Source organism: Bos indicus, chromosome 11 (genome assembly GCF_029378745.1).
Source record: "Bos indicus isolate NIAB-ARS_2022 breed Sahiwal x Tharparkar chromosome 11, NIAB-ARS_B.indTharparkar_mat_pri_1.0, whole genome shotgun sequence".
In the NCBI taxonomy this organism is placed as follows: Eukaryota; Metazoa; Chordata; class Mammalia; order Artiodactyla; family Bovidae; genus Bos; species Bos indicus.
This window is the reverse complement of record NC_091770.1, coordinates 103033704-103058215: the sequence shown is the minus strand read 5'-3', so window position 1 is coordinate 103058215 and position 24512 is coordinate 103033704. Positions and strand designations below refer to the sequence as shown.

The 24512-nt window shown below is 60.9% G+C and overlaps 1 protein-coding gene across 9 annotated transcripts in view; it reads right to left on the bottom strand.

Annotated features, from left to right (window-relative positions):
* Nucleotides 1-23513, bottom strand: part of KCNT1 (potassium sodium-activated channel subfamily T member 1) — a 67103-nt gene extending 43590 nt beyond the window's left edge. For 3 of the 9 annotated variants that reach the window (XM_070799543.1, XM_070799552.1, XM_070799550.1), the window contains exons 1-2: nucleotides 6164-6534; nucleotides 1976-2017 (exon numbers count right to left, since the gene is read on the bottom strand). In XM_070799543.1, the coding sequence (XP_070655644.1) occupies nucleotides 1976-2017; nucleotides 6164-6519 (398 nt within the window). In that variant the 5' untranslated portion in view covers nucleotides 6520-6534. Of the gene's footprint in view, nucleotides 1-485; nucleotides 1898-1975; nucleotides 2158-6163; nucleotides 6535-6912; nucleotides 7110-23360 lie in introns of those variants that run through there. The other 6 variants (XR_011569488.1, XM_070799545.1, XM_070799551.1 and 3 more) reach the window with 5 other exon arrangements.
* Between the last annotated feature and the right edge of the window lie 999 nt (nucleotides 23514-24512).

The window sequence follows — 24512 nt, the reverse complement described above, 5'->3', positions numbered from 1 at the left end:
GCAGAGGGTTGAAAGACATGGGCCTCTGGGCTCCCCCTGGAGCCTAGGGCTCTCGAGTTTCGGGTCCAGCAGTCAGCTCTGGCCCATCCCCACGCGGCTTGCATTCGAGTGGCCCAGGCCCAGGCCCACGGCTGGCGTGCAGGGTCTTGTCCACACTGGATGGACTGGAGGGGGCCCCCTTGTGCCAGCAAAGTGGCTCGAACCCCACCCACCCCACCCCACACCCGGACGGGTCCTGCCAGGCGCGGCAGGTGGAGGACACTGCAGCCCCCCCCAGTTGACCGGGGGGCTGACTGGTGGGCTGACTGGCAGGCTGGGGAGCGGCCTTCCAGGGATTCCTGGCAGGCAGTTCCGGCACAGATGGCCTGTGCCGGGAAACTGCAAACGCAGGGCCAGGCGGCCAGCCCTGGTGGGAGGGTGGCCAGACACCAGGCACATGGCCGCGGGCAGGCCCACCCGCCTGGCTGTGACAGCCGCGCACTCACATGGGGCCGAGGTCCGGTGGTCTCCTTCCTAGGGGCCTGCTGCAGGCTGGTGGCTGTCTGCAGGTGCCTGGGAGCTCCAGGCAGGAGGCTGAGGAGCCCGCGGGCAAGACGGAAGAGCAGAGCCCAGGCCCAAGCACCAACTCTGAGGCCAGCTATTCTGAGACTGAGCAGAACCTGTGACCCGCCCAGGGGCCCGGGCGGGACAGACACGTGGCCTGCTCTGCTCCAGGTCCTGGGCTGGATCGGCAAGGAGCTGAGCTAGTCTGGTTTGGGGGCGGGGCCCTTGAGCTGACGGTGGCACTGGGACCGTTCTGCCTCCGCCACACCCAGCCCCGTTGCAGATTCACCCGTGGGGGCGTCGGGGGGGACACGGGCCTCTGCTGTAGCCCCCCCAACCCTCACTGCACAGGCTGGGGCACAGGCCAGCCTGCGGCCACAGGCCTCCTCTCTGCCAGTTGCCCCTCCTGGGGTCTGGGATGCTAAGAAAAGCAAAGGCTCCAAGCTGCCAGGCAGGGTGGGCAGCAACCTCTCAAAGCAACAGTGTTGTCCTGGGCCTCTCCAGTACTGGTCTGGCATCTTGGCTGGGTCAGGTCCCCGGCAAGCCTCCTTGGGCCTCCGAGGGCCCAGGGACATTTGATCTGCTGGTCACCATGCAGCTCTGGGGCAGAGGACCACAGCCTCAGCCCCTCGGGCGGCTGCAACTGTCCATTCCCCCCTCACCCTGCCAACAGCCTGAGACCCGCCCCCGGGGAGCCAGCAGAGGCACTGTCCCCCTCTCTGGTTACACATTGCACCGCGGCTGGGGGACGGAGGCCCAGGGCTGGCCTGGGTAATGATGCCCGAGCCTCAGGCTGCAGAAGGCACCGTGGAGAAGCCCGGAGTGAGTGCTGGTGGCCACTGCCAACGGTGTTAATTAACGAAAGAATAATCAGGCCCCACGTGGTGGCCAATCTGGACTCCGTGGGCGTGAGCAGGTGAGGGGTTCCTTCCCAGGAATACGCCCGGCGGGGGTGCTGAGGGGCTTGGGTCCCCTGACCTCAAAGTGTCCTCTGCGGCCCTAACTGAAGTCAGGAAAAGCCTGGAGGGGCTCATGGTGGAGCAGCTGGGCCAGGCGCCTGGGGTCCTGGATCTGCACAGGTGGCCGCAGTGGGCTGAAGCCTGCGTCCCCAGCGGTCACCTGCTGACCCTACACCAGTACCATAGCGGGGTCCTCATCCCCCGCTGTCGTCACCACTGTGGGGCCGTGGGGTATCTGGCTCTGGACACCCCATTTCCCACTCCCAGGCTCCTTCCCAGAGAGCCACACCCCGTTCTGCCCCCAGCCTCAGCCCCACTCAAGGTCCAGCAGCCCCGGCCATGCTCTGCTCTGGCCTGGGTGCAGGACAGATGGTGTTGGGCACGGCGGACCCTCCCCCTGGGCAGTCATGGCCCAAGCACCTTCCCCCAGGGTCTGCTCGGGGCCAGGAGGACACTGTGAACCAAGCACTTACTGAGACACAGAGGAGTCCAGGCTGAACTCTTCCACATGAAGCCTGAGGGCGGAATGGAGCGGACACATCAACACAGACAGCGGACGGATGGACAGATGGGAGAGCCTGGGCTCCCGGACACAGAGGGAGGACTCGGGCAGGGGCCGAGGGGAGCAGGGCACGCCCATGCGCACACCCCCTGGTGGGGCCTGGCCCGCAGATGCCCCAGAAGCAGCACAGCACCCGCGGCAGTGTGGGTACATGCACCCCGTGCCCACCCCGGTGGGACAGGGTGACGCTTCCAGCAGATGGCACGCAGGACGGGCTCCCGCCTGCAGCCAAGCGAGTGGCTGGACAGCAGGTTCAGGAGCGCCCACGGCTCTGCTCTGCACTGAGACTGCCCCAGGCCTCGTGTGACCCCAGGGTCCAGGAAGGAGCAGGTGAGCCCCCCTCGACACCCAGGAAGCTGATGGCAGCGAGAGGCACCCCACACACAGGGGCCACCAGCTGGACATGACAGTTGGGCTCCTTGTCGTCAAGCCTGCCCACCTCTCCTTGATGCCCCTGCCCTCTACAGGCCCTGGTGCCACCCCACTGCCCTGCCCCCTCGGCTTCCTGGTGACAAGACAGTTTGATGCTTCTTAGGGACCCCCAGGGGCACCCCCTCTCCTGGGCCAGCAACACACACCTGCTGCCCTTGAGGCTGCCTTGGCCTAGGGTTCTTCCAGACTGGCTGCAGCCAGAGAACACCAAGGTGGGTGTGGCCTGCACTAACTGGAGACTGGGAGGGAGAAGCTGGTGGGAGCATCAGGGACTGGTGGGGGGCGGGGCACAGAGGGTCTGCTCTTTGCTGGTGTCCCTCCCGTCTGGCCCAGCGTCTCCAGCTTCATGGGGCCTCTCCTTCAATCCTTAAAGCAAACATCTTCTAGAAGAGGAAACCAAGGTTCAGAGGGGACCGCTGCCTTCCCAAGGCCACAGGCAGGGAGGAGGGAGCCAGCCTGCTTTGCCTTGTGTAGGGCCCTCTGGGTGGGGCCCCAGCCTACAGCTCCGGGTGCCCCGTGGGTGGGCCAGGTGCTGGCTGGGCCTGCAGAGAGCAGGGGGCCTGGGCTTCACTGGGTCTGGGGTCTCTGGAAGCTTCTGGCAGGTTCTGCGTGTTTATCCAGCTCAGATCCCCTCTGGCCCAGGCACTGCCTGAGTGCTGAGTTGGGTGACAGCTGCTCCCCCGGGGGCGGGAGCCTGGCAGGGCCACAGCCTGTTCCAGCGTCAGGTCAGGGCGGACCAGGAACTCGCTGGAAGCGTCGAGGAGAAGGGACGGGAAAGAGGCTGGATTCCTGGCCAGGGGGTGGGGGGCACATGAAGATGTGGATCTGCAGGGGAGGAGGGGGCCCCCGAGTGAGGACTCCTGGGAAAAATCCGGGGGCAGGGGGCGTTGGGAGACTTGGGCGGGCGAGCAGGAGGCCGGCCACAGGCGAGGGATCCGGGAGGAACAGCAGGAGAGCAGGGTGGCACCGATCTCAGAGCACAAGGGGCAGGCAGGCTCAGCCCCCAGAGCAGAGTGCACCGCCAGTCCTGGGCTGGCCAAGCCGCTGTTTCCTGCAGCCCTCGCTCTCCCTGCCTGCCATGGCCGCCACCGTCCACAGAAGCCCCCAGGGCCCTGCACGCAGAGGTGGGCCCGGAGCCCCCAGGCCTGTCCTTGCTGGGAGCCAGGCTCAGAGGGGCCGTCCTGAGTTCGGCGCGGGCCGGCGGGGGTTGGGGGGGCCCGGGCGTACAGTTGCCCCCAGAGGCCACTCACTGCAGCTGCCACCCGCCCGGGGTCTCCAGCTGATTCTGATCCCGCCCAGGCCCTGCACCACCTGCTCGGGCTCTGCCTGACTCCACCCCACGCCCCAAGACCCCACCCCTCCTCCCTGCCTTTCACGAAGAGCCCCTGGGCTAGAGTTTCGCCTTTGTCTCCAACCCTTCCTTCCGCCCAGCTCTGAGCGAGCGCCTTCCTTGGCTGCCCCTCCTGGTAAGGGTCCTGGGTTGGCGAGCCCTGCCCCTGAAACTACCCTGGGGAAGGCGCAGACAACCCCAAGGTCCCGCTCACAGGCCTCCCCTGCTGGGGGCCCCTCACTCCTTGCCCAGGTCCTCCTGTGCCTCCCCTGCCTTCCCCTCCCTGGACCCTCTTGCCTTCTTTCTGCCCTGGGGCTCCCTTGACCTCTGCGAGCAGCCTCCAGTGGGAGCTCAGAGCTCATCCTGGCCTCCGCTGCCCACTCCTCCCCTTGTCCGTGTTCCCCTCTCCACGGCGTCCAGGAGAAGGACGGCAGGGTGGTAGGGGCAGGCGGTGGGGGACGATCTGGGTAGGGAGTTGGGAGCCAGCCCCTCCCTGTGGCTCAGTCCCCTGGGGGCAGTGGAGACCCCTGCCTCTGCCGTGCTACCTCCCCAGCAGTGGTGAGGCCTCCAGGAGGCTCTGGGCCTCCCTAGGCTGGGCCAAGGCCTGGCTGGCTCCAGACACTGCACGCAGGTTGGGGCAGAAGCTACAGCCACAGGCTCCTCCAGCAGAGGGCACCCACCTGCCTGCTCTGGTCTTTGCAGAACTGAAACCCTGCAAGTCCTCGTCTGCTCCGGAACCTGCCATGGCTCCCCACTGCTCCTGTCTGGAGCAAACTCCACAGCGTGCACCTAATGCTCCCAGAGATGAGCTGCAGGCACCAGCCCCTCGTGCTGCTGGGCTGGCTGTGCAGCTGCTCTGAGGACCCTGCCCCTCAGAGGCAGCTTGGGGACCGAGCCAGGCTGTTCACACGAAGGGTCTGTGCAGGACTGGGGGCGGCAGGGGTGGGAGTGGGGGGAGGGCTTCCTGGAGGAGGTGTCCCTGCCACCGCAGCTCCCGTGCTGCACTGCGGGTTCAGATGCAGCTTGGACAGGACCTGCCATCCCTGTGTCCCTGCAGGAACAGGGACAGCAGGAAGCCAATCATTTGCAGGGGCCAGGCTGCCGGTAACCAAAGCCTCTGGACTCACTGCTCCCTACAGCCTCCGGGAAGGGAATGGAGAAGAGAGGAATCTGGTCTCCAGGGCCTTGGCCAGCACTCGCCTCCCTCCTGCCCAGGGGCTGCCCATTAGCTGTGTGAGTCCACCAGGAGTGCCCGTTAGAGCACTTAGTCTCCTGCCTTAGCAGTCTCCTCCGGCAAATGGGAATGACCGCGGGGCAGCTGCCCCCTAGGGGCGTGTCAAGGAGCAGGAGATGGGGTGCGAGAGTGTGGAGGGTCCAGAGGGCCTGTGGTCAGTGGGGAGGGGCAGGGAGGCTCCCCAGGCACCGTGGTCTGCCATCTGCCTGGCTGAGTCTCTGCCAACGCCTCACCCCAACCCTGACATGGCACCACACCCCAGCCCCCCAGGCTTTGGCCTTGGCTGTCTCCTCTGCCAGGAAGCCCCTGCCCATCTCCCAGTGCTCTGCCTGCAGGGCCAGCACCCCAGGAAGCCCCCCTTCTCCTTGTCCCAGCCCAGCCCACACAGGTTTTCGTGCCCACGACGTGTGCCCACATTAGGGGGGTCTGATTCATCTCAGTTTCCCCCGCAGCATCTAGAAGGGCTCCCGGCACAGGAAAGATGCTGGCTGAGAGTTAGTGCTGCAGACTGAGCCTCAGTGTCCTCATCAGTGAAATGGGGGTGTCATGCTGTGCCCGTGCTCAAGGAGGGGCCGGAGGGGATCAGCAGGACCCTGCCGGGCAGGGAGAACCAGCCTCCTGCACCTCTACTGCCATGGGCTCCAGGCACCAGCCCCAGGGAGACTAAGCCCCCAGCCTGCGCCCCAGCTCCCATCTGCTCTGCGGCCGCCCTGGGCCTCACACTGCTTACCTCTGGAGCGGGACACAGATGCTGGCCCTGCCTCACCCCAAGTGGCTGCTGGGGACCGACATGAGTGTAGCCTCCAGCGGGACAGGGCTTGGGCAGGGGTCAGCAGGTCCCCACCTCCTTTCTCTCCTCCGATTTCAGCTGCAGGCCCACTGTGCTCAGCCTATCAGAGCAGGAGGGAGCAGGGGTCCCACAGGCGGACGGGAGACACAGCGGGCGGGGCGCTTGGGAGGGGGTCCCCAGGGGAGACCCCGGCCGTCCCTCCCCTCCCCAGGGCTGCAGGCAACGCGGCAGGTGCAGCGGAGCGGAGCCCGTGCGGGATGCGAGCGCAGAGAGCAAAGCCCCTCCCGGCGGCGCCCCGCGCCCCCGCCCCTACCTCTGGCCCACGTCGCTGCCCACGGAGCCCCCGCCGCGGGCCGGCAGCAGCGGGCTGAGCCCGTGCGGCTCCTCGGGGGCCGAGGCGCCGGCTGGGGTGCCCCCGGGGCCCGCCTTGCCCTCGGACGGCGAGCGCGGCAGCTTGGCCCGCGCCATCCTGCCGGAGCGCACGGCGGCGGCGGCGGCGGCGGCGGCGGGAGGCGGGGGCGGAGCGGGCGCTACCATCTCCGCGCGCCGCCCCGCGCTCCCCGCGCCGCCGCCGCAGTGGAACGGCCGAGGGGGGGCTGGGATGCTGGGGGACAGTCGGGCTCCCTCCCGCCGCGACCGGGGGGCGCCCAGGCTCGGCCCCCTGCCCATCCCCGGAGCGCAGAGGGCGCCCCACGTGGGAGCGGGGGTCTCGGCGCCCCAGGCTGCGAGAGGTCTGCCTTCCCATGGAAGGAGTAGTAATAGTCACGCTGGCCCGCACGGCGCGGGGGGAGGGGAAGGGGAGGACTAGTAGCGCGGTGGCAGCTGGTGGCTCTTGGCCGGTCACCTCCGCAGGCGGGGACTCCAGGCGGCCTGTGGGTCCTGGGGACCCGCCACGCGCACCTCCCAGATCCCACCCCTGCCGCCCAGGTCGGGAGGGCCCAGCCCCACGGTCGAGGTTGGGGGGGACGCCGCTGTCTCCCTTCCCGCAGGCACTCAGGGGCGGTCCTTGCCCCCCACCTCCTCCCCCAAAGTGTCCAGGGAGTCCACGAGGTCCTCCTTTACCTGTACCCGCACTCGAGGCTCCATTCGGGGCGGGACATAGGATCCCGGACGCGGAGGAGGCAGCTAACAGTCCCGGAGCTCAGTCTGCGCCCGACCCCTTCCCTGCCTGGTGAGCTCGGACCACCTCACGGAATAGACAGCTTGAGGAAGTGTGCAGATTTCTGTCCGTTTGCAAAGAAGGGAAACCGAGGCGCTGAGGGAGGAAGTGGCTTCAATGGGAGACCAGACAGGAAGGCAGGGAGAGGCCTCCCAGCTGACAGAGCCTCTTCTCCCTGTTGCCACATTATGTGGCTTTTCTGCCCAATTCCTTCTATTTTTGCAGACCAGGGAGGCCCGGGACTGAGGGGCGGGGGGTAGAGGTGACTTGCCCAGGTGTTGGTGCTGGGAGGACCCAGGCTGTGGGCTGGCTGCCCTGGAGCCCAGCTGGGTACAGGGCACTCAGAGGACAGCTGTGCAGGTTGCCCCTGGGGGGCTCCAGGCCCTCCTGTCTGGTCCAAGCCCTGATGCCAGACTGGAGGCTCCAACTTGGCCAGCTGGCCTGCCTCTATTGCTTCACCCGTCTTGTGGCCCAGCAAACCACCATGGCCCTGCGCGGACAGAAGGTCTGTGAGAGGAAGGTGGGCCTCTGTGCACCCAGCTCCTGGCCTGGCCTCCCCCCAGACAGTGCTGAGTCAGGATGAAGCCATTGGGTGGTTTCAGCAACACTTATATTTGCGCTTCCCCGACCACCTTCCACATCCTGTCCGGTCTCCTGTCCCGAACCTTCCCCGCCAACACAGGAGGTGGCAGGGGGATAAACTGGTGTCAGCCACTCTTTGCCCCTCCTGTGGAGGGGGTGACATGGGAGTGGCTGCAAAGAGGGAGGGCTTGAAGCACCTCCGGCCTGCTGGTGAGCGAGACACCGCAGCGCCTGTAAAACAGGACCAGTAGGGTCGAGGGCACGGGCAGCACCCTCTCTGGGGCCCCGCTGAGCCTCTCTGCCTGTGTGTCCATGTGAGCCGGGCTGGGACCTGGGGCCCTTTGCTGCAGTGCTTTCTCCTGGACACACCTCTCCTTCAGCAACAAAATACAAAGAGACTAAATGAGACTAAAAACAACCGCGTGCATGCTCAGGTGGGGCAAATTATGGACAAAAGATAAAGACCAAAAACCCAACGGCCACATCTGAAGAGCCGGGAGCAAAAACAGGGTGTCAGGAGCAATGCCTCTGTACTCAACACCACCAAAAAGGGGTGGGGCCGTCTAAACCATCACCTCCGGCACATCCTGGACACACGCCTGCCCTCAGCCCATAGCACGATCCCTGAGGCGCACTAAGTCGTTTCGGTCGTGTCCGACTCTTTGCAACCCATGGACTGCAGGCTGCTAGGGTCCTCTGTCCGTGGAATCCTCCAGACAAGAATACTGGAGTGGGTTGCCATTTCCTTCTCCAGGGGATCTTCCCGACCCAGGGATCTAACCCGTCTCTTAACGTCTCCTGCATTGGCAGGCGGGTTCTTTACCACTAGCGCCACCTGGTGAACCCAAATCAGAAGGGAAATGACTGATCATGGAATAACTGAGAGAGGGATGGCCCTGCTGGCACAGAGGTAGACGCGGAGCAGAATGTCCAGCAGCTGCAAACACCTGAAGAACTGCTCATGCCCCGGTAGGGGCCCCGGCCCGTTTGAAGCATTTAAAACAAATTTAGGAAATAGAAACAGAATGGTGAAAGGACTCCTCACGGAGTTCCAGGACAATAAGATGCGCCGCACCCAGCATCAATCTCACCAATCTACTGGGCTTAGAGGATGAAGACAGAATTCTTCAGGCAATAAGAGAGACAAAGCAAATCAGGGGAAGGGAAGAGCACGCTGGCTTCAGGGGCTGGGGGAGGGGGTGGGGAGTGAGTTTGATGGGGATGCGTTTCAGTCGGGGAAGATGAAAGCGGTGGATGGTGGTGTCAGCTGCCCATTAAGAATATGCTTAGTTTGCACTCCCACCAACAGTTTAAGAGGGTTCCCTTTTCTCCACACCCTCTCCAGCATTTATTGCTTGTAGACTTTTGGATCGCAGCCATTCTGATCATATATGAAACGAGTCGCCAGTCCAGGTTTGATGCAGGATACTGGATGCTTGGGGCTGGTGCACTGGGACGACCCAGAGGGATGGTATGGGGAGGGAGGAGGGAGGAGGGTTCAGGATGGGAAACACATGTATACCTGTGGCGGATTCATTTTGATATATGGCAAAACCAATAAATATTGTAAAGTTAAAAAATAAAATAAAATTAAAAAAAAAAGAATATGCTTAGTGTATTTAAAAACAAAGACTGGAATGAGAGGCAAACAAGGGATACTGCACAATGATCCAGGGATCCCTGCAAGAAGACTGTGTAACAATTGTAAATGTATGTGCACCCAATGTCTGTGCGGGATCAGTCGTGTCCATGACCCCATGGACTGTAGCCCGCCAGGCTTCTCTGTCCACGGGATTCTCCAGGCAAGAATACTGGAGTGGGTTGCCATGCCCTCCTCTAGGGGGATCTTCCCCACCCAGGGATCGAACCCACATCTTCTCTGTTGGCAGGTAGATTCTTTACCACTGAGCCACCAGGGAATCCCTAAATCAACTATACTTGATTCAAAAAATCTAGAAAGACTATTCTATCACAGACTGTACACTCAAAAATGATTAAGGTGGTGAATTTTACATCATGTGTGTTTTTTATTTATTTACTTTTGGCTTGCTGGGTCTGTCGATGTACACAGGCTTTCTCTGCACTCTAGTTGGAATGCACAGGCTTCTCATTGCGATGGCTTCTCTTGTGAAGCATATGTGTTTTACACAATTTTTTAAAAATTGTGAAAAAAAGAAGTACAAAATCCAGTTGGATGGGCTCCCACTAGCCCAAGAAGGGACAACTGAATATTAGATGGGACAAAGACGGGACTCCCCTGGCAGTCCAGTGGTGAAGACTTTGCTTTCCAGTGCCGAGGGCGTGGGCTCGATCCCTGGTTGAGGAGCTAGGGTCCCACACGCCTCACAGCCAGAAACCCAAAACCAAACCAAAACAGAAGGAAGATGAGCACACGGTGTGTGGGTCTCCTCTTGCTTCTGTAACAAGTACTACAAATACAGTGGTTTGAAACTTGTCGTCTTCAACAGTTCTGGAATTCTGGGTCCTAAAGTCTACACGCGGGCAGGGGCTGGTTCCCTTTGGAGACTTTGGGGAGATGCTTCTGTGTCTTTTCCAGCTTCCAGAGGCCCCGGCGTCCCCTCTCTGGGGCCCCGTCCTCACGTGGCTCTGGCCCCTGCCTCATCCTTCCGTCTCCCTCTCTGACTCTGGCCTTCCTCCTCCCTCTTCTGAAAAGCCCTGTGACCCCACAGCGTTCCCCAGGTGACCCAGGATTACCGCCTCATCTCAAGATTCTTTTTTTTTTTTTCAAGATTCTTAACTTTGGACTTCCACGGGTTCGGAGTCCACGGGTTGGGACTCCAACTGCCAATGCAGAGGACACGGGTTCAATCCCTGGTCCAGGGAGATTCCACACGCCGTGGAGCAACCAAGCCTGTTCACCGCAATTACTGAGCCTGTGCTCTGCAGCAAGAAAGGCCACCGCAGTGAAGAGTAGCCCCCGCCGCTGCAATTCGAGAAAGCCCATGTGCAGCAACCAAGACCCAATACAGCCAAAAGTAAATAAAACAAATAAGTAATAACTTTAAAATGTTAATCTCTTTCTTCTAAGGTAAGTACTTTTTTTTTTAAGATCCTTGCTGCTGCTGCTGCTGCATCACTTCAGTCGTGTCCGACTCTGTGTGACCCCATAGATGGCAGCCCACCAGGCTCCACCATCCCTGGGATTCTCCAGGCAAGAACACTGGAGTGGGTTGCCATTGCCTTCTCCAGTGCATGAAAGTGAAAAGTGAAAGTGAAGTCACTCAGTCGTGTCCGACTCTTAGCAACCCCATGGACTGCAGCCTACCAGGTTCCTCCGTCCATGGGATTTTCCAGGCAAGAGTACTGGAGTGGGGTGCCATTGCCTTTCAGCATATTTTCAAAGCCCCTCTTGTCACTTAAGAAACTCAAAGGTCACACCCAGAAGGAAGAATCCAGAAAAAACACCCTCAGCTGTCATCCTGTGAAGCTACTATAATACACTTTGAAAACTAGTAATTAAAGGGAAAGGATTGAGCGGTTTTCCTGCTTTTTTCAGCAGGAATTATGTTTCAGGGCTTACAACCGGCTCCCATTGATGCAGGAAATGCTATGCTAAGTCACTTCAGTCGTGTCCAACTCTGTGCGATCCCATAGACGGCAGCCCACCAGGCTCCCCCATCCCTGGGACTCTCCAGGCAAGAACACTGGAGTGGGCTGCCATTTCCTTCTCCAATGCATGAAAGTGAAAAGTGAAAGTGAAACCACCAGTTAAAGAAGCATGTGGCTTATACTCAAGGAGGGTGGAGCAGAACAGGAAAGGAGCTTGGCCAAGCCTCCATGGAATGTGGGGCTCAGGGAGGCTGTCCCGGGGGGCTGCCCTCCTCAGCTGCAAGGTAGAGGGGGAGTGCCTGGTCACATGTTGACGGATCACTGTGCCTAACTGCTCAGTGCAAGGGCTGGGCTGTCATCACTAGCCAGTGTCCATCTGGCCATCTCTAACGGAGGGACAACCAGGACATGGCAACGTGGGGACCACAGTGGCACTTAAAACCTTTTGCCTGAAACATCCGAGTTCCATCCACCAGGCCTTCAGAACCAACATCCAGTTTATGAGAAATACTAGGAGAGGCAGCCAGACACATAGACAGCAGAACCTTCTGCAGGGCGGGAGGCCTGGCGCATCAGCCACTTGTGCTGTGCGACAAATCACCACCAACTTCGCAGCTTAAAGCGACACATCTGTTATCTTTCACCATCCATTAGAAGGCTGGGCATGGCTTAGCTTGGTGTCCTGCTTAGGGTTCCATGTGCCTGAAACCAGCATCAGCAAGGCTGGCCTTCCACCTTGAGCCCTGGGGGAAATCCACCTTCAGGCTCATCCAGTTGGTGGGATTGATTTCCTGGTGGTTGTAGGACTGAGTTTCCCTTTTCCTGTTGTCTGTTGGTGGCTCAGCTCCTAAAGGCTTCCCGCATCCCTTGGCCCCTCCGTCTTTAAAGCTGGCAATTGTGGCTCAGATACTCCTAGGCCTCAAATCTTTTCTTCCACTTCTGGCCAGAGAAAACACCCTACTCTCAAAGGCCCACTGTGCTTAGAAAGGGCCCACCCTCCTGTTCATTACCTCAGCCGACTGATCAGTAACCTTACTTATAATGCAAAATTGCCATGGGTATGAGCTTCCAGGAGAAATATCAACAACCTCAGATACGCAGATGATACCACTCTAATGGCAGAAGGTGAAGAGGAACTAAAGAGCCTCTTAATGAGGGTGAAAAAGGAGAGTGAAAGCCTGGCTTAAAACTCAGCATTCAGAAAACTAAGGTCATGGCATCCAGTCCCATCACTTCATGGCAAACAGATGCGGAAAAAGTAAAAGCAGTGACAGATTTTATTTTTTTTGGGGGGGGCTCCCAAATCACTATGGACGGTGGCTGCAGCCATGAAATTAAAAGACGCTTGCTCGTTGGAAGGAAAGCTATGACAAATCTAGACAGCATGTTAAAAAGCAGAGACATCACTTTCCTGACAAAGGCCTGTATAGTGAAAGCTATGGTTTTTCCAGAAGTCATGTATGGATGTGTGAGTTGGACCATACAGAAGGCTGAGGGCCAAAGAATTGATGCTTTCCAATTGTGGTGCTGGAGAAGACTCTTGAGAGTCCCTTGGACAGCAAGGAGATCAAACCAGTCAATCCTCAAGGAAATCAACCCTGAATATTCATTGGAAGGACTGATGGTGAAGCTCCAATACTCTGGCCACCTGATGCGAAGAGCTGACTCATTGGAAAAGATCCTGATGCTGGGAAAGACTGAAGGAAAAGGAGAGAAGGGGGTGGCAGAGGATGAGAAGGTTGGATGGCATCACCAACTCAATGGACATGAATTTGAGCAAACTCTGGGAGATAGTGAAGGACAGGGAGGCCTGGTGTGCTGCAGTCCATGGTGTCACAAAGAGTCAGTGAGCGACTGGACTACAGCATGAGCTTCCTAGGGCTGTGTGGCCCAGTCTGGATGGCGTGAACAGCAGAAATTCATTCTCTCCCAGTTCTGGAGGCTGAGATCAAGGTGTTAGCAGGGCCTGCTTCTGAGGCCATGAGGCAGGATCTTTCCACGTCTGTCTCCAAATTTCCCTTTTTAAAAAGGACATCAGTTGGACCTTCTCTGGTGGTCCAGTGGCTAAGACGCTGAACTCCCAATGCAGGGGCCCTGGGTTCAATCCCTGGTCGGGGAACTAGGCCTTATGTGCTGCAACTAAATACCCCACATGCTGCCAGAAGACAGAAGATCCTGTGTGCCACAACCCAGACCCAGCGCAGCCAAATAAACAAAAGTAAACACTAAAATAGACACTGATCAGGTTGGATTAGGGCCCACCCTAATGACCTGCTCATCAATTATCTGTAAAGATCCTACTTCCAAATAAGGAGACATCTCACCATCCTCATGGGCTTGGGGATTAGGGTGGGGGACCTAGGCGGGCATACCTGGTAGGAGCCATCCTGGATTAAAAGGAGTTAGCAAACCCTAATAACCAGATGCAACACAATATTCCTGGATGGAACAAACCAGCTGTGAAGGTCAGGTTGGGGCCACCAGGGCAGTGTCCTCCCCAAGCCAGGTATGTGCTGCCCTTCCCTGGACTCTGCCATGGCTGCAGACCCAGAGCTGGGAGACTTCTCCCCTGTTCACAAGCCCGCTGATCACCTCACAGGCACCACTTGGAGGTCCCTGGCTTCTCAGGGAAGATGCTTCCTCTCCTGCTGCCCTCTCCAGCCCAAACATGAGTCTCAGAAGTTAAAGTGAAGTGTTCGTCATTCAGTCCTATCTGACTCTTTGTGACCTCATGGACTGTAGCCTACTAGGTCCTCTATCCATGGGACTCTCCAGGCAAGAATACCGGAGTGGGTGGCCATTCCCTTCTCCAGAGGATCTTCCCAACCCAGGGATCGAACCTGTATCTCCTGCATTGCAGGCAGATTCTTTACTGTCTGAGCCACCAGAGAAGCCCTGGTCTCGGGAGATGCCCCATAAATGCCACACGAGATCTGTGCTTCCCAAGGGAGTCTCCCTTCCTAACAGTGGCCTGGGGACTGGCCTGGCCACTGGGCTGGGGTAGGGGGTGGGAGAGGCTTCCCCAGACTGCTCAGCAGGTGGTACTTTTCTGTCCTAGATAAAAACGAGGTGACTTCTCCTCGACATTCACTGTCCCCCAAATGCCTGAGATTTCCTGGTGTGTGTATCTTGGGGCAGCTGGAACAAGGGACCACGATTGAGGGACTTAACACAGAAATTTGTTCTCAGTCCTGGAGCCCAGAGGTCCAAAGTCAGCATCACTGGGCTGAAATCAGTGTCACAGGGCCATGCTCCCTCCAGAGGCTCCACGGGAGGGCGCTTCCTGCCTCCTCTAACTCCTGGAGGCCCCTGGAGGTCTGGCTTGTGGCCGTCACCTGTCTCTGCTCTGTTCTCACATAGCTTCTCCTGTGTGTGTGTGTGTGTGTGTGTGTGTGTGTCTTCTTAAAAGGACACCAGTCAGTGGATGTAGGGCCCACCCTAAATCTGAAATCATCCCATCTCAAGATCTTTACCTTAATTACAGCCGCAAAGACGCTATTTCCAAATAAGGTCACATTCCCAGGTGCCAGTGGACAGGAACTTGGGGGACACCATTCAAAGCACTGCAGGCCCCCTCCTGAGATTCTGCCTCTCAGCTGGAGACCTTGAGCTGGGCTTCTTCCTGCAGGATCTTCCTCCACTCACCAGGGGCCTGCACCTCGTGGGTGTCGGGGAGGCGAGAGAGGCAGGCTTTCCCTCCAGGGATCCTGGGATGCCCCAGGGCTTAAGGAATTTGAGATCGAGGCACACCTTAACCCCTGGAGAGGGTACCGGCCATCTATTTCATAGTGTCCACTTTGTTCCCCAAGCCTGTTGTGGATGGAATGTGTATGTGTCCCCCCCACAAACTCACACTGAAGCCCCAACCCCCAAAGAGATGGCATTCAGAGGTGATGAGAGTTATTAATAGATGAGGTCCTGAGGGTGGGGCCCCGAGATGGGGTTAGTGCCCTCATGAGACAACTTGTTCACTGTCTCTCATGAGGACAGGCAGGACGGTATCTGCACAACAGGAAGAGGCCCCATCAGGAACGCCCTCCCCACCTCCCCAGGTTGGCATCTGATCTCAGACTTCCAGCTGCAGAACTGTGAGCAGTAACTGTCCGCTGGTGAGGTGCCCGGGTAGGGGTGTCTGTCACTCAGCTGGAGCTGCCTGAGCCGCAGCCTGGGCACTCCCACCTCCCTTTGTTACTCGGAGTGCACGGCAGTGGCACGTGGTGGGCAGCATATCAGGAGTCTGATAAACTGCAGTTTGAGACCGAAACCGATCATGGTTTCCGAGACCCTGGGGGATGCTGGCTGTCCTCTCACTGGGCATCTGTGTCCTGCTTTGCACTAATTGGCAGGAATTTAGTTTTGAGCCGTGCACACATGTGCCCAGGATGCAGGCTTAGAGGCAAAGAGATGCTCTGGGATGTGCACGGCCAGAGGGTGGGATGTGGACAAGGCTCCTGGGGACACCTGATTTGCCATCTCAAGATTCTCCCCCAGGATCCCTGGGGCGTGGGCAAGGGGAGGCCGGGCCCCACCTCATCACAGAACTGTTGACACCTTCACTGATGTTCTCTTAATCCTGGATCACCAAGAGCGGGACTGTCTTAAAAGTGGAGACCCAGGTCCAGGAGCCCTGCTGAACGCTCTCAGTGCCCACGGCTGGGTGAGATGACCACACTGCTGCTCACATGTGCGTGCATTCCCCGTCACCCTCCCTTGTTCCTTTCTCCTCCATCTCGTCCTACCTATCCTGCCCACTCCTGGCCTCCCAAGTCTGGGGGTGACCCAAGCTCCCCACCCCCACCTACAGGGAGGGAGTTAGGGTGGCAGGGGAGTGTGACCTGTGCTGGGAGCCCCGGCTGCCCCCCTGTCCACCTCCCAGGACCCTGCTCCCTGGCACAGACCCCAGGTGGCAATGGGGCACAGAGTCAGACCTGGCCCTAGTTCCCCGGTGGAGTCGGGGAGATACAAGCAAACGAGCCCCAGACCTGGAAAATGCCAGAAAAATCAGGATGCTGCCTGGGGACACAGCACACAGACTCAGTCAGGACCCGGCACCACCCGGGCCTGTCCTGGATCTAATCACAGAGGAAACGTGAGTCCCAGAGAGACAGGGACATCGGGGAGCAGCCTGGTGGTGTCCAGGGTCAGCTCCTAGCTCCATGCGCCCAGCACCCTGGCCACTGTTTGTTCATGGTTGAAGGACCCTTGGCCTCGGGTGGGAAAGGCCTGAGTGGGCACAGGCATTTCAGGCCTGGGCGTGGGGGGAAGTTGGGAGTGTTGGGGGCCCGCTGGAGAGGCTGCTGTGAGGGCGGCAGCTGTCCAGGGAGCTGGAGTGGCGCCCCAGGGGTGACCGACTTACGCAGGGAGCAGGTCAGGCCTTGGGCCTGAACACCCAGGGCTGCTCTAGCCTGGGGAGGGGCTGTGGTGGGGAGGTGGGGGTTTTGGCTTTAGATCTACACTCTGGGATGCTGGACATGTCTCCGCTAGCACCCGCCAGTCCTGTTCCGCATGGAGCTGAAGGTGGCAGGGGACCCCCAACCTGTCTGGCCCTACCAGCCTGGGTCACAGCCATTTCCCAGGCCAGCCGTGTCCTCCGAGGCCTTCGGGTCTGCGATGGATACAGGGCCGTGGCCAGGGCAGGGCAAGGCCAGGGCGGGGCCGGGATCCCACCTTACTCCGTCCTGATCACACCTGAGTGCAAGGAAGGCTCAGGGAGTTTAACCCCAGGAGCCTGAGCTCAGCCCCGAGCAGGGAGAACCCCGGGCCCCTGGGTGGCTGGGTCTGCTCCAGTGCCAGCCTGCTTCAGCCTGGCCAGCATGGGGGTGGTCACCCTGCACGGTGACAGCACCCTCCTGGTGCAAGGCTCAGGCCCAGAGGGACTGTGGGCCCCAGGCCCTGGTCCTCACCTCGGGTCAGGCCCAGCAGTGACTCCCTCCTCCCCTTCCTCTCTGTGACCCCTCCAGTCGTCCACCCCAGGGGCCAGAGGCTGCACAGGCAGGTCACGGGATGCTCAGAGGTCAACATCGTCCCTCATGGCCCCCACCTCCTCCCTGAACAGTCCCTGCCCCCGAGCAGTGAGACCCCTACAAGTGCTTGCCCTCTCGGGTCCTCAGGGTCCTGGGCCCTGCAGGAGCCAGCAGAGAATGGTGTCCCTCCCCTCTGAATTCTTTACTCAGATGGTAAAGAATCCACCTGCAACTCAGATGGTAAAGAATCCACCTGCAACTCAGGAGACCTGGGTTGAGAAGATCCCCTGGAGAACAGAATGGCAGCCCACTCCAATTTTCTTGCCTGGAGAATCCCCATGGACAGAGGAGCCTGACAGGCTACAGTCCATGGGGTCACAAAGAGTTGGATATAACTCAGCGACTAAGCACAGCACCCCCTCAATCCTGCTGCTCCCAGGCCACTCCCACCCCCACCCTCTCCAGGGAGCCACTGGGGTGGGGGTCACACCTCCTCTCTGGAGCTGGGTGCTCTCTTGGAACACCAAGTTGAATTAGTTCCAGGCGCTGGGCTAGGGGCTGGCCTGTGCCCAGCTGTGACTCGCTGGGCCTCGCAACCCTGGCCTCCTGGGCAGAGTCCACCACCTGCTGTCCTAAACACAGGGCCTGTCCCTGAATCCCTGCACTGCCCTAGGCACCTACCCCCGGGGAATGCACCACCCAGAAAGGCTCTGGTTCTGACACAAGCCCGCTTGGAAGGGTCTTAGGGGTCTTCCAGGCTCAAGGACCCCAGGGACCCCAGGCGGACCTCGTGGATCTGGGGCGAGGGGAGAGCCGGGGGCAGGTGGACCTTGGCTTCACCAGATCCCCTGTCAAAGCCCAGCCCTTGCATCTCTCCTGAGGAACCTGGGGTCCGGTGGGGTCCTGTCCAGGCCCTCAAGGCAGGGGCTACCCCAGGGTCCCCAGAGCACCCCTGAAGGACAGGTGACGGTGCCCCAACCCCTCCCAAAGCTGCCCATGCAGAAACTAGCTGTGTGACTTTGGGGAGCCCGCGGCCGGCCCAGCCCAGACTCCCGGCTAACTGTCCTGGAGGGTCTCAGAGAGCCAAGGAGGGGCTGGGGGACCCTGGAGAAGCAGAGCACCCGGCAGAGCTCCCTCCCAAAGAAAGCGGGGCGGTGGGGGCGGGGCTGGCTGTTCCTGTCTGCAGGCTGGGGCTGAGTTGGAGCAGGGAAACAGGTGGGATGGTGGAGGGACGATGGGGAGGTGGGAGTGGAGGACGGGACACATGTGGTGGTGATCAGGACACGGGGTGGGGGGCAGACCCAGGTAGAGCTGAATGGTGCAGGCGAAGGTGCCCCTCCTGCACTTCAGCACCCAAGGCTGCTTCTAAAGTTCCCCCACCCCTACCCCGGTCATGCCCGGCTCGCAGCAGTCTACAGCCCCGCCGGAGACTGCTGTTTTAGCAACTGCAGGTGAGGGCTAGGAGGGCAGGCTGCTCCTTGAGACCCCCGTCCCCACCCTGACTCCCCTGCACGGGGTTTCCCAGGCAGGCAGCTAGTGGTAAAGAACCCACCTGCCAATGCACGAGACATTAAGAGGTGTGGGTTCAATTCCTGGGTTAGGAAGATGCCCTAGAGAAGGAAATGGCAACCCACTTCAGTATTCTTGCTGGAGAATCCCATGGACAGAGGAGCCTGGGCTACAGTCCATGGGGTTGCAGAGAGTCAGACACGACTGAAGCAACTTAGCACACGGAGGCCTGGCAGGACCTTCCTCTACTGGAGGGGCCTGGCTTTGCCCCTCAGCGCCCTGCCCCCGGAACCCAGGCTGCGGGTCCACTTCTGCTCAGCTGAGGGGGAGGGGCGGAGGGGGCGCCCCTCTCGCAGAGACCCCAACTCTGAGCCCCGCCTTCCCTTCCCTGCAGCCAGCCTGGGGGCCACAGCTGCCAGTGGTGGCCCCTGCAGGATGGGGCGGGGGTCGGTCCGCAGGTCTCCCCCAGGCTCCCCGCAGGGCGGGCCAGTCTCTTGCATGCTTCGGCTTGTGTGAAACAACAGAGTGTTGCTCAACCTCACAGGGGCGGTCAGGCTGTTGTCGGAGGAGCTTAGGGAAACACGGGGCCAGCCCTTCCAGGCAGTGCTCTGACCCCTTGAGGCCCGGTCTCCTCACCTCCTTGCAGGAGGCCGGCACCCACCCAGGGGGAGGTGCACACCCTCGCCCGTCCCCCACTAGATGTCTGGGAGCAAGGGGGGCGTGGACCCTGACAGAACCTCCCATGGTGGTGAGGGGTCCCCGTAGGCCAGGCCGGGTCCCAGCTGGACAGGCAGCTGGCGACGGCACGCAGGCCAGGAGCCCACCCGGCCGCCCCAGCTCAGCTGCGGTTCTGCCCACCCCAGCCCTTTGTGGATTCTGCCGCTTGCTGGAGATGAGCCTGCGGTGTGACAGCCCTGTTTGGCCCCTGCCCCCTACAGGGCATGTCCCCAAGCTGGGGGAGGGCGCTGGTACCTTGCGTCCATGTTACAGACCAGGAGGGGGCAGGACGCTGCCAGTGGCCCAAGCCCCGCCTGAAAAGCGCTTTTCCAATCTCTGCACTGCTGCCCTTTCCAGGCCAGGTTGTCGTCAGCCCTCTGAGGAGGAGGGACAGGGGCAGGGGCAGGGGGGCTGGGAAGGCGTGCCACCTGGCCAGGCCTACAGGCCCTGAGCCGCGCGGGAGGCCCTCAGACCCCTGAGTCCGGCCTTCAGGACCAGGCGCCCCAGGTGCTCAGGAGGGGACCCGGAGCTGCCCCTTGGCTCCTGGGATGAAGGCGCAGTGAGCTGTCCCAGGACAGGGCAGGGAGCCCCAAGCTCCAGGCCTTGGAGGGTCCAGGTGCCCTTCTGCCCAGAGCCCTGCTCCCCAGGAGTCCTGAGATCTGGCTTAGAGGCCGTGAGGAAGGTCCCCTGGGAACCTGGCTGCCCCCGTAAGGCGTGCCAGTCCTGGCTCTGCTCACCTCCTTGGTTGCCCCTCCCCACCAGGAGAGGCGGGGGGTCGCGGGGGTGCAGCTCCTTCGCCCACATGGGCCGAGCCCCTCCTCCCCGCCAAGGCCGCAGCGTGTGAGGCTCTGGTGACTCACGGCTGTGGCTTTATTCCCCTGGAGAACAGGAAGCCCACAGCCCTGCCCGCCCACTCACAGCCTGCCAGGAGTCGGGCAGCAGCGCCCCCGCTCAGCCCGCAGAGGCTGCCCTGGGCCAAGTGAGTGGGGCCTGGAGAGGAGCCAGGCAGCAGGGACCCAGGGGCATGCCGGGGGGCAGGGAGCCCTGCACTGAGCCCTGCTGCACCCTGCCCTGCGCCCCCGCCTGTGGTGCAGGGAGGGCACAGCTCACCTCCCCAGACCCACGACGCGTACCCCCCCCCCACCTCCCTGGCAGTGCTGACTCACCTGCAGCCTTCACCCTCCTCCTGCAGCCCCAGGAGCCTGTCCTAGGCCCACCCCGTGCCCTGGGGGGCTGTTCCTGGGGCACATGGATGCCTGCCTGAGCCCCCCAGCACCTGATGAGTGCATCTGGCCCAGCTGGAGAGACAGGCTGGCCTTCTTGGCCTCCAGCCTCTCGGACCCAGTGCCTGCTCCCTTCTCCCCCACCCAGGACACACCTTACCACCTCTCCACACACCTGCAGGGGCCCCCGCAGGTCAGGTCCTCCACTCTGGGACCAGTGATGGGGGTGGGGGCCACAGGCACCGAGCAGGAGAGGGAGCTGAGGGAGGGAGGGGTCTCCACACACGTGGTCTTCAAGATGGGAGGCTCAGGTGATCTCAGGACCCCCAGGAACCCCAAGCTGGTTTCCGGCACTGCCTGCCCCCATGAGACCTGTGAGCACAAGGGGTTCATGAGAGGCAAGACCTGTAGCTGCCTTTGGGCAAAGGTTTGAGAGAGAGAAACTCCTCCGGGGCCAGGAGAGGGGGGGCTCCATGAGCTGCCTGCTCGGAGGACTGGCCCCTTCCAGTTCCCCCACTGACTCACGCCCCTGCCCCTCAAGGCTGGTACTCGGTGAGGACAGCACCATGCCTCAACCCCCTCCAGCCCCCATGGGGAACAGGAGCAGAATCACCTTGTGCAAACCAGCAGCCCCTGCCCCTCCTGTGGGCCCCCTGGCTGTTGCAAGGGCCAGCCAACTGCACCCAGGCCCTGTGCTCCTCTGTGGGGTGGGCAAGGGGCCCTTCCCCCAACAGCCTGGCAGAGGCCATGCTCCCCCTCTTTCTCGGTGACACCCCCAGGGCCAGCCAGTCCTGCAGACACCAGTGCAAGGTCTCCATGCCCACCCGGGGACCACAGGGGTCTTTCCTATGCAGGATTCACACACATACACACGACGCGTGTATATATGTGCACACACAGTGGGTCTCCAAACACCATGTGCACACAAGCAGGAGGTCCCTGGGCCCAGCACACAGGAGGACTTCACCCTGAGAACAAGGCCAAGGAGGACGGAGACTGGGGTTTTGCCAGGAGTCAGGGGGTGGGACTGCCCATGGGGACCAGGTTCCCCCCTGGGGTGATGGAATGCTCTGGAAGTACATACTGGTGATGATGTAAAGTTACCAAACTTCACTCTATATTTTAGGTTTTGTGTATTTTATCACGATTAAAAAACCCCCCAAGTTGTAGGGTCCAGAACACAGTGGGGGTCTCAGTGCCAGCCTCCCAGGTCCCAGGGGACAGGGATAGTTTCCTCCAGGCAGACACAAGCCACCCTCGGCTGAAGGCGAGGACCTGCCATCCACTCCTGAAATCCGAGGGATGCGTCACTGCAATTACGTCAGCTGCAGTCACTGGCATTTCTGGAGCATTCGGAGGCCCCAGGCCCACTCAGGAGATGGATGTCGTTTCCCCGATATGGAAAGAACCTCCGGGGCTGCTGTTTTAGAGAAATAACAGTCCCAGTGGAGCAGGCAGGGAGGGGCTGGTGCTGACTCAGGAAGGTGCTGAGCTTGCATTCAGCTTAGGGAAGCCCCCAGCCCTGCCCTCCTCCACCTCTGCCCACACAGGGAGCTAAGTGAACTCTTCACCTGGGCATGTGATCCACCTGGGGTGGATTTACCTATCACTTCTGCACTCAGTCTGACAAGACAAAACTACATGGCCTTAAGAAGCGCCTCTGCTGGGCTCACATCCACTGGTCTAAGTGGGTGAAGTCCTTGGGTTCCAGCTCTCCTCCCGATTCTACCCAGGGAATGCAAGCGAATGCCATCTGAGGTCTGGAAGGATGTTCTGTTGCCAGCAGGCAGAGCAGATTTCAAACTCATTTTCCACATGCCTCATGCATAGTCCTTACGTCCTGGCCTCATTCACAAGCCTGATTTCTCTCCCAGCTGCAGTTTCAGCAGTGGATTATTCTGAAAGCCCCATCTTTGTCCTGACAATTTTCAACCTCATGGACTTTGTGTGCTAACTCAAATCACTGCACCGTGAGGGGAACACTGCAGATTCACGACCCCGGTTCAGGGCTGGGTGGGGAAGGAGACCCGCAGATACCAGGCCACCGCCCCCAACACACTACAAGGGAAGCGGTTCCGTCCGAAGTCCCTCAGGCTCCAGTGTGAGTCCCTGCAGGCATAGAAGCACCTCCCTTGAGGCTGACAGAGCTAAAGTGCTGGGTGTTTACTGAGACAGCTATTTGAGGAAAAGGCAGAGAAAAGCAACATTTCTCCCAGCTTCCTGCCAGCCCCCTCAGCACATGAATTATTTCCAAGGGCTTAGTTTGCTGGTCCTTTGCCGAAAGACTCAAGTTTATTTTGCTTTTTGCTACCTCCCCCCTACCCCGCCCCAGGATAATCTGAGGCTAGGGTATGTTGTCAACCTTGGTAAGTGACCACGGCATGAGCTTGAAGGACATATATCCCCCGATTAATAATAAATGACCAGAGCCAGCGTCTGGAGGACGCCAGTCCTCAGCCAGCCCGCGGGGCTCCAAGACGGAGCGCTTCCGGCCCTGGCTTGTGCCCAAAGTCAGCAGAGCTGCTAGAGAGGCTGGGGGCCTGTGGGCAGACCCGGGGAGGGAAGCCTGAGAATCGGTCTCTGGGGCGACTGCCCAGCACAGAGCATCCCGTCCCACCTTCCAGGACCCTCCCAGGAAGATGCTTCCCACCTCCCCCACCCACCCAACCCAAACTTCTCCGGTCCCGGAAGCCCGGGAAAGTTGAAGGGCGCGGGTCGCGGGCGCACCAGCGGCCTTCAGCACCGCGGACAGCTCCGCGCGCCGACCCCACCCCCCGCCCTCCCTACCTGTCGTCGTTCTGGAAGGACTGGTCGCCCAGCAGCAGGTCCCGGAAGCGGTACCGCGGAGGCAAGGGCAGCACCTCCGAGTCCAGGTCGCTCATCTTGAGGCCGGCGGTGTCCAGGCGCGCGCCGTCCCCGCGGCCGCCGTCCTCGGCGCCGGGCTGCCTGCGGACACACGCCAGCGCCCCCTCAGCCCGCGCCCGCGCCCGCCCGCGCCCAGCGCCCCCGGCCCTCCTGGCCCGCACGGCCCCGCCTCCCTCGGCCCGCCCTGCCCTCGCAGCGCCCCCCATCCCCACGAGCCTGGCCGTGCAGCACAGCCCGGGCCACTGCACCTCTGCCCCTGCAGGGCTGTGAAGCCCACTGCAAAGCACCTTCAGGGTGTGGGGGAGGTTCACCACCGCCCACATCAGAGGCGGGCACTTACCCCACCCCTGGACTTCCACCAGGGCCACGGAAGCCCTCCCGGCAACCCCCACATAGACTGCCTACTCAGCCTTCCTCAGGATCCAGAACACTCATCTCCCCGTCAAAGACCCCCACTTCCAGACCCTCAGGCTGCTGGGCTCGGGCCAGGGGTGGTGGGGTGCATATGACAAGGAGGCTTAAGAAGAGGCCCTTGTCTGCGGTCTCCATGGGGCCAAGAGGCTCAGGTGGGATCAGAACCTGGGAGGGGGTGGCAGTGGGGACGGCAGGATCCCTCTGGGCCCCCAACTGCCCTTTGCCCAGTATCGCCAGGACTCTGGGGCCAGAAGCCCCTGTCCCCACCTGGCAGGACAGAGCAGAGGAATGGGATCAGACCAGGTAAACTGCGAGGGCCCTTGGTGGTCTGCAGTCTTCTGGGGCCCATTTGTCTCCTGGGGCACCTGCCCCTTCCCACCCCCACCCCACATCCAGGTGAATTTTGGCTGCGATCGCCCTCAAGCACCAAGGCTCCCAGTTCCTAACCTCCTGGGGCGACAACCTCAGCAGGACCTCTCTGCCCGCCACGCAGAGGCTTGCTCGCCAGCCCCCACGCCCCATCATCACCCAGTGGGTGCTGCACACAGCAGGGCAGCTGCATAGCATTAACTGAATGCCCTGGGGAACCTTACGTCCACGGCGCAGGCGGGCAGGGGAGGCGCGGCCACCACTGCAGGTGGGAGGCTAGGGCAGACCCCT